This window comes from Sardina pilchardus, chromosome 13 (genome assembly GCF_963854185.1).
Source record: "Sardina pilchardus chromosome 13, fSarPil1.1, whole genome shotgun sequence".
Taxonomy (NCBI): Eukaryota; Metazoa; Chordata; class Actinopteri; order Clupeiformes; family Clupeidae; genus Sardina; species Sardina pilchardus.
The window spans coordinates 24822185-24837184 of record NC_085006.1 but is presented as its reverse complement, the minus strand read 5'-3'; the positions used below and the strand labels follow the sequence as shown (position 1 = coordinate 24837184).

At 48.8% G+C, this 15000-nt stretch overlaps 1 protein-coding gene across 1 annotated transcript in view; it reads right to left on the bottom strand.

Moving 5' to 3' along the window:
* Window positions 1-3036: 3036 nt before the first annotated feature.
* npas1 (neuronal PAS domain protein 1) overlaps window positions 3037-15000 on the bottom strand; it is a 39397-nt gene continuing 27433 nt past the window's right edge. Inside the window, 8 exon segments of the mRNA XM_062552928.1 lie at window positions 3037-3217; window positions 3293-4245; window positions 4547-4706; window positions 6526-6673; window positions 8064-8170; window positions 8308-8504; window positions 11017-11129; window positions 11612-11786. Coding sequence (XP_062408912.1) covers window positions 3073-3217; window positions 3293-4245; window positions 4547-4706; window positions 6526-6673; window positions 8064-8170; window positions 8308-8504; window positions 11017-11129; window positions 11612-11786 — 1998 coding nt within the window. The 3' untranslated portion in view covers window positions 3037-3072.

The window sequence follows — 15000 nt, the reverse complement described above, 5'->3', positions numbered from 1 at the left end:
CTACTGTCAGTCATTTACCAAGTCATTTCAAAATCTGTCCAAGCTCATCTACACATCTTTACTCATTTTTACTTTCACAGTCAGGATTTTCATCCGAGATTTTTATCCTTTTTAAGTGACCAAAGCTGGCCCACGGCCCCATATATATTCATTTTTATGTGTTTTTAAAAACACATGCGTTGAAACCCCTTCCAGTTCAAACAGAAGTGTCTTTTGAGCATAGCCATCCCCTGCCTCTGCTGTGCCCAAACCTCCTCCTCCTCCAGAGTCTCATTCTTTACACTTCAGTGAAAGAACCGTCTATAGGTGCCTGTGATAGAAACAGGAGTGCTATGTTGTAACGTAGATACTTATAGTGTTGTAAGTGCTCAAGTATGATGTGGTAAGTCATTTTTTAATAACGATGGGATACCCACTCCATCCTACCCAGACCGTTTTTTTTTAGGGATTAAAATCATCATGGCGGAGAGGGAGAAGTGCAGAGGTCAATGCAGCAGATAATGCACTGTAATGTAATGCGTTCAATGCAGAATGGTACAGTAAGGTGACTCTCTTTCGGAAGCTCTGTAGTTTTATCTTTTAAAGGGTCACCCGTGTTACAACAAGGTCAACAATTATTGTAAAGGGACAGACGGTGAAGTCTCCTCTGAGAAGACTCTGTCAGGTATTAAATCATTGGTAATGTACAGAGTAAGATGGGAGGAAGAGGATGAGGTGTCTTGAATTAGACATTCTAATACAGGAGAAGGAATGTGTGTTCTGGAAACAACTTAGTTGTGTGTGCTACTGTGCTTTTTTTTTCACCCGAGCACCAGATATTTGTTTGTACAGATGTCATATACACACACACTCTCTGTTATGCAGACACTGATTGTGTGTTAAACCAGGGGTGAAACATTGAAAGTGCGCCGAGTCCTTTTATGTGAAGAACCACCGATGGATGAATGATCCCAAACCCCGTGTATACAGAAGTCTCTTCCACACTCAGTGAAAATCCCTGTATGAGTGTGTGTGTGTGTGTGTGTGTGTGTGTGTGTGTGCGCGTGTGTGTGTGTGCGTGTGTGTCCATGTCTGTGCGTATATGAATGTGTGTGTGTGTGTGTGTGTGTTTGTGTGTGTGTGTGTGTGAATATGTGTGTGTGTGTGTGTGCGTGTGCGTGTGTGTCCATGTCTGTGCGTATATGAATGTGTGTGTGTGTGTGTGTGTGTGTGTGTGTGTGTGTGTGTGTGTGTGTGTGTGTGTGTGTGAATATGTGTGTGTGTGTGTGTATGTGTGCGTGTGTGTCCATGTCTGTGCGTATATGAATGTGTGTGTGTGTGTGTGTGTGTGTGTGTGTGTGTGTGTGTGTATGTGTGCACATGGTTCTCTCCTATGTACAGTATGGCTTTAATGGCGTGTCCAGGCCGTGTCCAGCCCCGGCGGTCTCCCTCTGACAGGTGTGCAGGAGCACAGGTGAGGTCCCAGAGATGCCAGGCGTGTCCGAACGAGACAGGAGGCGGGCGGCGGCGGGAAGACTACAGAGCTGGCACCACCTGCCCGCCGTGTCTGGCCAGCGTCCACTGCCCCCCCGCTGGCACTGCCCCTCAGTCTCCGCGTGCTCCGTGGGCAGGAGCCATGTCACTGCTCACACACTCAAGTCTCGTGTTCCTGGAGGTGCCTCTCTCCACCTCCCAACATTGTGTGTCTCACTCGTTCTTTCAATTCTCTCTTTCTTTTCACACCCTCTTTCCCTCAGTTGTCTCTTTCTCCTCTCTCTCTCTCTCTCTCTCTCTCTCTCTCTTTCCCTCAGTTCTCTCTTTCTCCTCTCTCTCTCTCTCTTTCCCTCCGTTGTCTCTTTCTTCTCTCTCTCTCTTCCTCATTCTCAGTCTCTCCTTGTCTCTTTTTCCTGTGCCTCTCTCTCTCTTCTTCTCTCTCTTTCTCCCCCTCTCCATCTATCCGTCTCCTCCTGTCTCGGGGGGGGGGGGGGGGGGGGGGGGGGTTAATACAGCCTGTTCAAGGCAGGCAGGAATATTGCTCCTTCATCCTGCCTCTCCGTTCCGTACACAAAAGGTCAGAAGACGGAGCCGTACTCATTGTTTTTCTGTTTGTGAGTGGATAGTGGTCTAAGTCCGACCCTCGTCTGGGTAAAGTGGGAGAGCTGTCATGGCAGCAGGGAGGTGTGATGCAATCTATCAGCGATCCAACTCCGAGTGTGTAGTCAGAGCACACACATATGATGTGATACATGTACGCATTCACATGATTAACATGAATTTGATCAACTCCGCTCGTAAATGAGCTCAGCTTGCAAGAGCCCGCCAACACCACGTTATGTCTCTTGTTTGTAAATGGAACATCATTTCCGATGTGTGTTATGACGCATTCAAGACCACTCAGAATTCTGAGGGTGCTACTATGTACGTGACATTTTTTATTACTCTGGTTTTTGAGCTGAATGTGAACACAAAAACGTGGATGAGTCATCGGCGGATTTTTTCTTTATTCTTGATTCTTTATTCTAACTGATTTAGACACGGGCTCTGCACGCATCTTCTCGCACATTTGAAAAAGGTTTTCAACCTTTGCTATGGCCAAAGTCTCTGTGTTAGGGTCGGTTTGGTTCGTGACCATGTTGATAACAAAACATCCAAGGCTTCCGTGTGGCTGAATAAGAATTCTGTGACACACTGGCGCCGAGGGCTTATTTTTCTCAGGGCTTCTGAGTCGGAGCTACGAGTTCAAGTGGCTTTCTAGTGGTATTTTCTAAAGTTGAGAATGTGTGTGTTCCGAGCGGTCTGGAATGCATCATCCTAGGGGAAGTTAGACACTAAGTTAAATGTCACGCCTCTGCTTCCGGAATGCCGGCATGGTGTGTTTGATTGACGGCAGTTATGGGTCTTCTTCACTCCCTTTCTCTACCTCTATCCATCTCTCTATCCTTCCTTCCATCCCCCTCTCTCTCTCTTGGTCTCTTCACTAACCCTAAACCCTCTCCTCAATCTCTCCCTCTCTCTCTCTCTCTGTCTCTCTCTCTCTCTCTCTTTCCCTCTCTCTCCCCCTCTCTCTCTCTCTCTCTCTCCTCCCCCTCTCTCTCAGTCCTCCTCCGGTCCCGTGGCTCCCCTGAGGCCGTTCATGCAGAAGGGCAGGCCGGCGGAGAAGGCCGCCTCGCTGGCCGAGAAGCCGCTGAAGGGGGGCAGCGCCGCGATGCGCTGGAGGTGCGGGAAGAAGGCGGCGGCCGGGTGGTGGTGGTGGTGATGGTGGTGGTGGTGGTGCGGGTGGGGGGGCGGCGGAGGCGGTGGAGGGGGGGCGGGCTTGGCCGCGTGGTCCGAGCGCAGGCCCTGGGCGGCGGCGGAGGAGGAGGGGGACGAGGCCGGGTGCGACGGGGGCAGCTCGGGCGGGGCGTAGCGGATGGTGCTGGGGGCGTAGAGGCTCTGGGGCCCCTGGGGGCCGAGGGCCAGCGGGTGGAACAGCACCCGCCCCGAGGCCCCTCCGCCAGCCGCCGCCGCCGCCGTCAGTCTCTGGAGCAGCTCGAAGTCCGCCACTCGACCGCCCCCGCCGTGGGACCCCAGCACCCCCCGATCGTCCCGCGAGGGCGGCGAGAGCCCCGGGGGCGAGACGGAGGAGGGCGGCGGCGGGGGGTACAGGGGCTTGGGCGGGGCGTCGGAGGGGTCGGTCGCCGGGGCGGGGGGACTGCTGGCCTCGGCCAGGCTGCCGGGGGTGGGCGTGTGTGAGGAGGGCTGGGTGTGTGTGGACCAGCGCCCTCCTGTGGCCACCAGGCCTCCTACACCTCCTCCTCCTCCTCCGCCCACGCCGACGCCCACGCTGCTGATGCTGGCCGCGTCCCTCTCCATCTTGATGCCCGGGGAGACGGCCGAGGGCACGGCGCTCCGCAGCTGCCTGATGACCGCTCGCCCGTTGTGGATTCTGTTGCCCCCGACCCCTGCCGCCCCCGCCGCCTTGGCTACCGCCCCCATGTCCTCGCCCTTGCCCCTCTTGCCCCTGCCTCCCTCCTGCTGCTCGCCCCAGGCGCTCCCCCGCTCCTCGTCTTCCTCCTCCTCCTCCTCCTCCTCCTCTTCCTCCGCGTCGCTCTCGCTCCCGGGCTCGGAGGAGACGGCCGGGCTGTCCTCGCGCGGGCGGAACTCCTGCACGCGCCTCCGCGCTCCCAGAGGGGCTCCGTCGGGGGAGGGGCTGTGTCGACGCGCCCGCTTCCTCCGCTCCTCCGATTGGCTGGAAGGCGGGTGGGCGTAGGCTTGTTTCAGCTCCGACTCCAGTTTGCCGCCTTTCAGAGCGCCTGTGAAGGGCAGTGAGAACAGGTTTTATCAATCAGTGTTTGGGTGTGTGTATCTGGGTGTGTGTGTGTGTGTGTTCAGTATAGGTGTGTGTGTGTGTGGGTGTGTGTGTTGTACTGTATATGCTTGTATATCTGTGTATACTTATACAGTATATGTCTCAAAACACAGACTGTTCACATGAGTGTATTGGCACATGGTGTATATTTGTGTATGTCTGTGTGCGCATATTTGAAAATATGTGTTTGTATGTACAGTACATGTGTAATTTGTTTACCTGTGAGTGATATCATGTGTTAATGAGATGTTCGCATACAGTACCTGCAGCCTTTGGGGAGATGTTATGAGGGGATGAGCTGGCACGCTCCAGTCGCTCTGCCCTGAGGCCTTCTGGGAGTTGTAGTAAATCCAACGCCATGTCAGGCAGCTCTGTACGACTGTTTCAAATGAGACAGAGAAACAAACAGAGGAATCATGAAAAAAACATACTAAACAAACAAAACACCTAGAAATACTTGTTTGAAGAACCCACAGACAAGTATCACTCAGAGAGGAGGAAAGCACTTTACAATGCATACATGTGTGTGTGTGTGTGTGTCTGAGTGTCGAACTGTTTATGTCTGTCTTCGTTCCTCTCTCTCAAGTCTCTGTGTGTGTGTGTGTGTGTGTGTGTGTTTACCTCCTGAAAGAGAACAGCACAGGGGGAGTAGGGGAGAGGGGTAGTCAATGGTACCCACTTTATCCCACTCTAACCCCTCTCCCCCCTCTCACACACACACACACGCACACACACACACACACACACACATGCACATTCCACTCTCACACACACACACACTGCTTGAGAGAGAGAAGAGCGAAGACAGGCATAAACAGACACACACACACACACACACACTCAGGCAGTTTACACCCCCTCCCGCTAGCGAGACCAAGCTTCGGCAGGGGCTGTGGAAGTTAATTAGCTCTTGTAATTACAGCACTAATTAACTAAAACACCATTCAGCCAGAACAATTTTGACATCCATTTGCTGTAATTATATATCACCAGTCCAATTATCATTGAAATTCAGCCTGGTTCATTGTGTGTGTGTGTGTGTGTGTGTGTGTGTGTGTGTGTGTGTGTATGTTTGTTTTCTTTTTGAGCTCCTAAGCCTCTTATGCTGCATGTGCTTATGTGTGTGTGTGTGCGTGTGTGTGCGTACGTCTGTGTGTGCATGTGTGTGTGTATGTCTGCGTGTGTCTGGCATGTGTGTGTGTGTGTGTGTGTGTGTGTGTGTGTGTGTGTGTGTACGTCTGCGTGTTTGTGTTTGTGTTTGTGTTCCAGTTACCAGTAAGGGTTGTGAGTGCGAGAGACAGATGGAGAGACTGTAAGAGGACAGAAAGACTTTGACTTTCTAAAGCTCTGTGATAATGAACACAGAAGCCTCTCTCTCTCTCTCACACACACACACACACACACACACACACACACACACACCTCAGCTGAGCAGGTCTGCAGTTCTGATCAGACATTCTACAGGTACTCATGATTCCCATATGGTAAGAGAGAAGATGAGGGAGACCATATCATATAGTTAAGCAGCTACTTTTAATTGGAAATTGAGCAATATTGGCCTTTGGGAGGGCATCAGTGTGTGTGTTGGTGTTTGGTAGCAGATGCAAGTCTCGGTATCTGAGCTGCCACTATTTTATTTGGAGCACTCCCCACTCAAATTACACTCCTGAAGCTTTGCGGCAACATTTCCACAGATATCCCCCACTTAAATTATACTCCTAAAGCACAAATCACCTGCAGCTTTTCAGCACCATTTCCACAGATATTCCCTGACTGTGAACTGATATAAAATAGTCCCAACAGGACACTTTCACAAGCTGACTGAATGTACAGTAATGCAGCAGTTCAAAATGGAAAGAAATGTAAAGCAAAACATGCTACTGTACACACTCAAGCACTTAGCTGCACTCAAACACACACTCTATGCCACACCACACACACAAACACACACACAATTATTCTAAAGCATGAGTGCACACACATGCACACACAACCACACAAACACACACACATACACACAAAGACGCTAATTCAATAGCATAAGTGTACACACACATACAGACATACACAGGCACACACACACACACACATACACACAAATGCACACACGCACGCACGCACGCACACACACATGCACCATGCACGCACACACACACACACACACACACACACACACACACACTGAGTGTGGCTCTGACCTGAGGACGTAGTTGACCCAGATGATGTTGCGCTCGTGGGGCGCCTTGTGGTTGATGGAGACGGTGGCACAGGACTGGACCCACAGGTAGCCCCCCCTCCTCTGCAGCCAACGGTAGTAACCCGTCACCACCTGGCCCTTACGCAACACTGACGGAGGGAGAGAGAGGGGGAGAGAGAGAGGGAGAGGGAGGGAGAGAGAGGTGGGAGGGAGGGAGGGAGAGAGGGAGGGAGAGAGGGAAAGATAAATGAGTGTGGGAGAGAGAGAGAAGTAAATACGCAGTCCAAACACAACAGTACACATTAGCACAGTATGAGAACGTATCAGTTCAACACAACAGTATATATGACTAGATATACAGTACAACTCCCCCCCACCCCCACACACACACAGTGACAGAGGGGTAAGGAAATAATGTCAAATGGCAATGAGAGAGACAGAGATGAGGGAGTGAGAGTAACAGTGAGAAAGATGGGGAGAGAGAGAAGGACAGAGAAGGAGGAGGGCAGAAAGAGAGAGAGAGAGAGCAAAGGAGAGAGGGGAGGCAGTGACAACATATGGAAAGAGAGACACATGAGAGACACATGCACACAGCACACACACAACATACTGTACACACACACACACACACACACACACACACACACACACACACACACACACAATTTTACAGTTTGAATCACTGTAAACTTACTACATTTGTGCTCAGTCAAAAGAGGGTGCTCTGTGTGAAACACACACACACACACAGACACAACAGCAACCACTCCCTCCCCAGTAGGTGCACCATCATCCCCTGATTGTGCCTTGTGTGGCCTAACTGTGTGTGTGTGTGTGTGTGTGTGTGTGTGTGTGTGTGTGTGTGTGTGTGTGTGTGTGTGTGTGTGGACTAAATGTCTCTGTGTGTGTGTGTGTGTGTGTGTGTGTGTGTGTGTGTGTCTCAGCAGCAGTGACATGCTTGTGATTCTGGCCATCATCTCATCCCATCTCATTTAGTCTCGTCTCTCCTCGTCTCGTGTCGTATCGTCTCGTTCACTGGGATGGCAACTCAGACTGCTGGGCTTTTATCTCTGAGTGCGTATTAGGCTGTCATGCCCTTAGACACTAACAGGATCACACACACACACACACACACACACACACACACACAGGTGCTCGGACATGACGGCTGAGATGAAAATGTGTGTGACACTTACATGTACACACCTGCAAACACACACACACACACACACACACACACACAGGTGCTCGGACATGACGGCTGAGATGGAAATGTGTGTGACACTTACATGTACACACCTGCAAACACACACACACACACACACACACACACACACACACACACACACACACACACACACACGTACAGTCTTGTATGTACACCCCCCCAAACACAGACATACACACAGACACACAGACACACAAACACACACACACGGACACAAACATACATACACACACGTACAGTCTTGCATGTACACACCCCCATACACACACACACACACACACACACACACACACACACACACACACACGTACAGTCTTCGTGGCTCTGCCTGATGTTCTCCAGGTCCTCCACGTGGATGAAATGGTAGCAGGTCTGCCCCACCACCTCCGCAGGGCTCAGGTCCATATACTCAGAGATCCTGTGTGTGGACAAGACACACACACACACACACACAGAAAGAGAGAGAGATGCGGTGAAGCAGTGCTACATACGCCTGGTCTGACTATTCTCGTCGCAGGTGACCAGGTGAGGGGTGTGTTGGTGCGACACACACACCTGTTCTCGCAGTAGGTGACCTGCAGGTCCATGTTGACGCGGCAGACGAACATCTGGCTCTCCATGCGCACCTCGTTGAGGGTGGAGGGCGGGAGCGTGTGTGCCAGCGCCACCAATCCCAGCGGCCGGCGCAGCGAGCGACCGGTGCTGGGCACCAGCGCCGGGCGACAGCGAATCCGACCCGTCACGTGGATCACCTGACAGGAAGTGGGGGAGAAGAGGCGGAGTTTAAACACATGGCCTGCTGCCTGCAGACAGACGTACAGACCCAATCATGAGCAGCAGGGGCTGATCTCCACAGAGTCACTCCTGATGTTAAAGCCCACCTTGGTAGGATTAGCTATATTTCCCCCTCTTCTGGAGAACGTGTGCATGATATCTCTTATTAACTATGGAAAAAAAGCGATAAAGCACATGGATTTGTTTACAAGCTAGCGAAACGGTTCGCATAAGTTCAGCAGAACAATAGTGAGGTTACAAGATGAGAAACACGATTTAAAACGAGTTTCCTGTTCTCACCTCCCTTACTGGGACGGTAAGTCCCAATGTTACAAGGTTGGTTTTCAGCCTGGGGATGCTAAGGGGAGTGGGGGAAATCACCATTTAATCACCCAAATGATTTCTAAACGAGTTTATTAAAGGCATAGTTCGGAATTTTGGCCATAGGACCTCATTTCCAACTTTGCCGAGGTGATATAGGTCGGTGGAGACAGTTTTTATCGCGTTTAACCCCTTCCTTAAGTTGCAGCGTTCCCCTTTGCTAAACTGGTTCTGAACTCAGATAATTTTAGAAATAAAACTAACCTTGCAACTCAATGATTCATTACATTTGAGGGACTAGTTTCTCCATATCAATCCGCTACTGCCATACAGGGAACAAATTAGGCTATTGCAATGCGATGCAAGGTTCTAACAATGTTCTATCAACACAGACATGTGCATCGATAGTCTGACGTTATAATTTATTTGTTTCGGGTGTTCTGTGGAGTGGATTAAGTGACAGGCTGGATGTTACCGTTGACTTGCGTTATCTCGGCACCAGATTAGCAACAAATGAACGCTGCAACTTAAGGAAGGGCACAAATTCAATGAAATTGGTCTCCACCAACCTATATCACCCCGACTAAGTTGGAAATGAGGTCCTATGTCCAAAATTCCTAACTATTCCTTTAACTTGAAATAGTTGCCAAGTTTCCCTTTAAGAAGAATATTTTTTTTTTAGAGGATTACTATTTTTATTGAACTCTGCCTTTTGCACTGATAAAGGTGTTCATGGGTTTCATCAGCTCCCTTTCCACAGCTGGGTTAATCAAGCACCATGCAGTCTGCATTCCTAATCTACGTGCTTTTTCTATACCTGTGGAAAGGGACCTGATGAAACCCATGAATTCAAATGCACACTATGAAATTCCTGTGTATGTACAATGACAACGAAGATATACTGTGTAGACTTTACTCTATTCTACTCTATTTTAAAAAGACATCTGAAGACGACCAGAGATACGATTCCTCTGCATCTCTGGAGGATGAAGATGAAGGCTTTTGATGAAAGTGACTGTTCCCAATGAATACATGTAAAAATAATCAAACATCTCAAACACATGGACCAGAGACTAGAGAAAGATGGTCAAACAGCACATGAGTGTGGGACAAATCTGGTTATCATCTGTTTCTGACCTGGTTATTGTCTGGCCCTGTCCTGGCCCTGGTCTGGCTATTATCTGGCCCTGGTCTGGCTATTGCCTGGCCCTGTTCTGGCTATCATCTGTCTGTGATCTGGCTATGTTCTGGCCCTGTTCTGCTGTCATCTGTCTCTGATCTAGCTACTGTATGTTCTGGCCCCGTTCTGGCTATCATCTGTCTCTGATCTAGCTATGTTCTGGCCCTGTTCTGGCTATTATCTGGCCCTGGTCTAGCTATGTTCTGGCCCTGGTCTGGCTATCATCTGGCCCTGGTCTGGGCTGAGCTGCAGTCCGAGCTGGAGGTTGAGACAGGGCAACAGGATGAGGGAGCGTCTCAGAGCAGCGCTGATGTGTCAGAAGTGATGGGAGTTTCATCTCTCAACTCCACAGCTCGGGATGACCTTGGACTACCCAGTCCTCTGGGGAAAAGTCATTATGAATCAATCCGCCATACGACAGAACACCTCTTTCCCCAAACATACATCAAGTTTGACACACACTCTTCTTTTTTATTTATTTATTCCTTTATTCCGTCCTTCTCTCTCTCTTTCTCTTTCTCTTTCTCTCTGTCTCCCCCTCTCTCTCCCTCTCTCACACTCTCTCTTCCTGAAACATAAAAAACTTTAACAAATAGACGTCCTTTCACATCAAGCCACTAAATCTGCCAATGTCACTCAATGGAAATGGAGCCAAAATGAACTGAAATGAATGGCATCAGACTAGATTTTCATGATGAGACAGCACCGAGGGACAAAAGACCACCGTTCTGAGATGCACATTTCACTAGCATGGTGAAATGGGAAAAGGTGTATTAAAATCACAAAAAAAGTGAAAAGGTTTTCAGCAAGAACTGAATCAAATTCAAAGTACTGGATGATATTAAATGGCAAATTAAAGTCACCGAATGAACTTGCTCAATAACAGTGACGTTTGGTGAAAAGATTCTCCACCTGGGAGTGTGTGTGTGTGTGTGTCTGTGTGTGTGTGTGTGTGTATGTGTGTGTGTGTGTGTGTGTGAGCATCTGACCTTGTAGCCGGAGGACTTGACGTGGAGTCCGCGCTTGGTGAGGGTGGACTTCATGCGGATGAAGAAGCCGCGTTCCAGCAGATCATCAGCAGGGTTCAAGGGACTGGACGGACCTGGGCAGGGGAGAACACACACACACACATGTCAAACACACACACACGTGAGTCACACACACATGTCAAACACACACATGTACATGTACACAAACACACACACACACACACACACCCGTCACACACACAAAAGTCTCACGCGAGTCACACACACATGCACACTCACATGCGAATCAGTCACACACACACTCACACACGCACACACACAGTCACTCACACACGCACACACACAGTGCCAGTCACACACATGCAAACAGAAGCAAATACACATGCGCATAGACACACGCACCAGTCACACACGCGAATCATACACACACACATACACACACCAGTCATACATTTTCAACAGAAAATCGTGAATTGAACAATCAGATTAAGGCAGTAGTTTACATTACACGAAGTGTAGCTTTGCCGTTACACATGTTGGCAATAAAAACGAGCACAGTTGGTCTAGACATCTCAGACAAACAAACATTAGTAACCTGGTTCTGGGGTCCCAGCCAATGAGGGCGTGGAGGCCGAGCTGGAAGCACTCTCATTGGTCACCTGGCACCCTGCCTCCGCCCGTAGGTGTGGCCTGATGCCCAGTCTCTCGGCCATCTCCACGTGGTCGGCCGGGTGGATGTAGTCAAACACACTACTGCCCGTCAGCTCCACCTGGGGAGCAGCACACACACACACACACACACACATACACACACACACACACACACACACACACACACACACACACACGGATGCGCACATAGAGACAGATACAAATCAATCATCAGCGTGCATCTATTTTGCTCACCCTTTTAATGTTTGACATCCAGAGGGAACCCTACTGTACATACACACACATACACACACACACATACACACAGACACAGACACAGACACACACACACACACACACACACACACACACACACACACACACACTTCTCTCCTGATTCTGTTCTGAAATCTCTGATGCAGAAGCCTCATAAAAGCTGCTTCTGACCCACCCTGGATACTCATTCCATCTGTGCAGATGCTCAGCGAGCGCACACACACACACACACACACACACACACACACACACAGACAAACAGACACACACACACACAGGAACAAACATGCATTCACACAAAACAGACCCCCACAGACAGGCAGACAGACAGACAGACATAATTATACACACACACCCATACACACAAAAGCAGCCAGGCAGACACACACACAGACACACAGACACACAGACACACAGACACACACACACACACACACACACACACACACACACACATACACACATACACACACACACACACACACACACACACACACACAGAGATACACACACAGTCCGCCCTCACACCCTTGTCTGTAGGACATTCCCATTTATTAGAGGATTATATCCATTTACTGGGGGGGATTTTATAGGATTTCAGGCTGGCCTTCAAGGACAAGCAGCGAGAGGAGCGGGACGAGACAGAGGAGCTGAGGTGTGTGTGTGTGTGTGTGTGTGTGTGTGTGTGTGTGTGCGGGACGAGACAGAGGAGCTGAGGTGGACTGGGTCACTCGCACAAACTGGACGAATTAAAAAATGAGACCGACGGAGGGAGAGAGAGAGAGAGATGGAAAAGAGAAAAAATGAGATAGAAAGATAGATAGAGAGAGAAAGAGAGAGCAGGAAGGATTAGAAAACAAGATAGAGGGAGAGAGAAAGGACAGAGAGAGTGTGCGTGTGAGTGAGAAGGAGAGGTAGACAGAAAAATAAAATCAAAAAGTCAGAAAGGTAGAAATAATTAAGCGAGAGAGAGAGGGAGAGAAGGAAAAAGAGGGAGATAAGGGAGAGAGAGTGGAAGAGAGAGAGATGGGGAGAGAGAGGGAGAGAGAGGGAGAGAGGGAACGAAGGAGAGGGTGAGATCAGAGAGAGAGAGGGAGAGAGAGAGACTAGCTGAGTGCTGTTCATGGTGGAGGTGGGATGAGCGCAGTGGAGGTGGAGTAATTGAGGGATAAGCTCAGGGATGAGCGCGGCTCTTAGCTCAGGGGCTACTAATTGAGAGGTGAGGGGCGGCTATGAGGGGCCGTTTAGGACATTATTCAGAATTACCTCTCACACACTATACTGAAACCTCTCGCACACTATACTGAAACCTCTCACGCACTATACTGAAACCTCTCACACACCATACTGAAACCTCTCACACACCATACTGAAACCTCTCACACACCATACTGAAACCTCTCACACGCACAAGTGAAATGCTCTCATATACACACCTGAAACGCTTTCATAAACACATGTGAAACCTCTCATACACTATACTGAAACCTCTCACACACTATACTGAAACCTCTCGCACACTATACTGAAACCTCTCACGCACTATACTGAAACCTCTCACACACCATACTGAAACCTCTCACACACCATACTGAAACCTCTCACACGCACAAGTGAAATGCTCTCATATACACACCTGAAACGCTTTCATAAACACATGTGAAACCTCTCATACACTATACTGAAACCTCTCACACACTATACTGAAACCTCTCAAGCACTATACTGAAACCTCTCACACACCATACTGAAACCTCTCACACGCACAAGTGAAACCTCTCACACACCATACTGAAACTTCTCACACGCATAAGTGAAACGCTCTCATATACACACACCTGAAACGCTTTCATACACACATGTGAAACCTCTCATACACTATACTGAAACCTCTCACACACTATACTGAAACCTCTCGCACGCACAAGTGAAACGCTCTCATATACACAACTGAAACGCTTTCATACACACATGTGAAGCCTCTCGTACACCATACTGAAACCTCTCACACACTATACTGAAACCTCTCACACACCATACTGAAACCTCTCACACTCACAAGTGAAACGCTCTCATATACACAACTGAAAAACTTTCATACACACACGTGAAACCTCTCATACACCATACTGAAACCTCTCATTCACACTAGTGAACTGCTTTCAGACACAACTGGTTTCATGTGTATGTGTGAGCGTTTCAGTTGTTTGTATGAGAGGATTTCAGTAGTGTGCGTGAGAGGATTTCATATGTATGTGTGAGAGGATTTCATATGTGTGTGTGAGAGGATTTCATGTATGTGTGAGAGGATTTCATATGTGTGTGTGAGAGGATTTCATATGTATGTGTGAGAGGATTTCATATGTGTGTGTGAGAGGATTTCAGTTGAACAGGAAGCCATTTCAGTTGAACAGGAAGCCATTTCAGTTGAACAGGAAGGTATTTCAGTTGAACAGGAAGAGCGTCATTGGGTGCATCCAATTGACGAATCCGGCACTGGATTTGTCTATGTTGACGAGTCGGCGCTAACGTTTATGATAGCTAGGCCTACCTGTGGAGTTGAACAAATCGTCTTTTCCCCCCCTTCGTTTTTTGGCTTACGATGTCGGGAAGAACCTGTTGTGTGTTTGGCTGTTACAACAACAGAGGGAAAATACAGATATGGAACAAAAATATATACGTTCACCCGCCGTTATTGCACAGCCTGCCCCTGTGTAACACCTACATAAGCACCAGAAAAAAGGTAGACTAAATGCATGTTTCCCAAATCCCGAGCAATCACGTGATTGCTCAGCATTTGGGAAAAATGCATTTAATTTACCTTTTTATGTTCCGTGTCAGCATTCATCCAAAAATTAGGCTATTTGACTCAACATTGAAAATAGGCTAATTAAGGATTTTCCTACGAATTCTGTTTCAGCCGTTCCTCGTATTAATGCCTAATTGAAGCTCTCCCAAGCTGGCATAGAATATTATTAAGAAACTCTTTATTAACGACTTCATCAATGGACCAAAATAAAAACCAAACCCCATAGAGCTCGATTGAGTGTGTAAAAA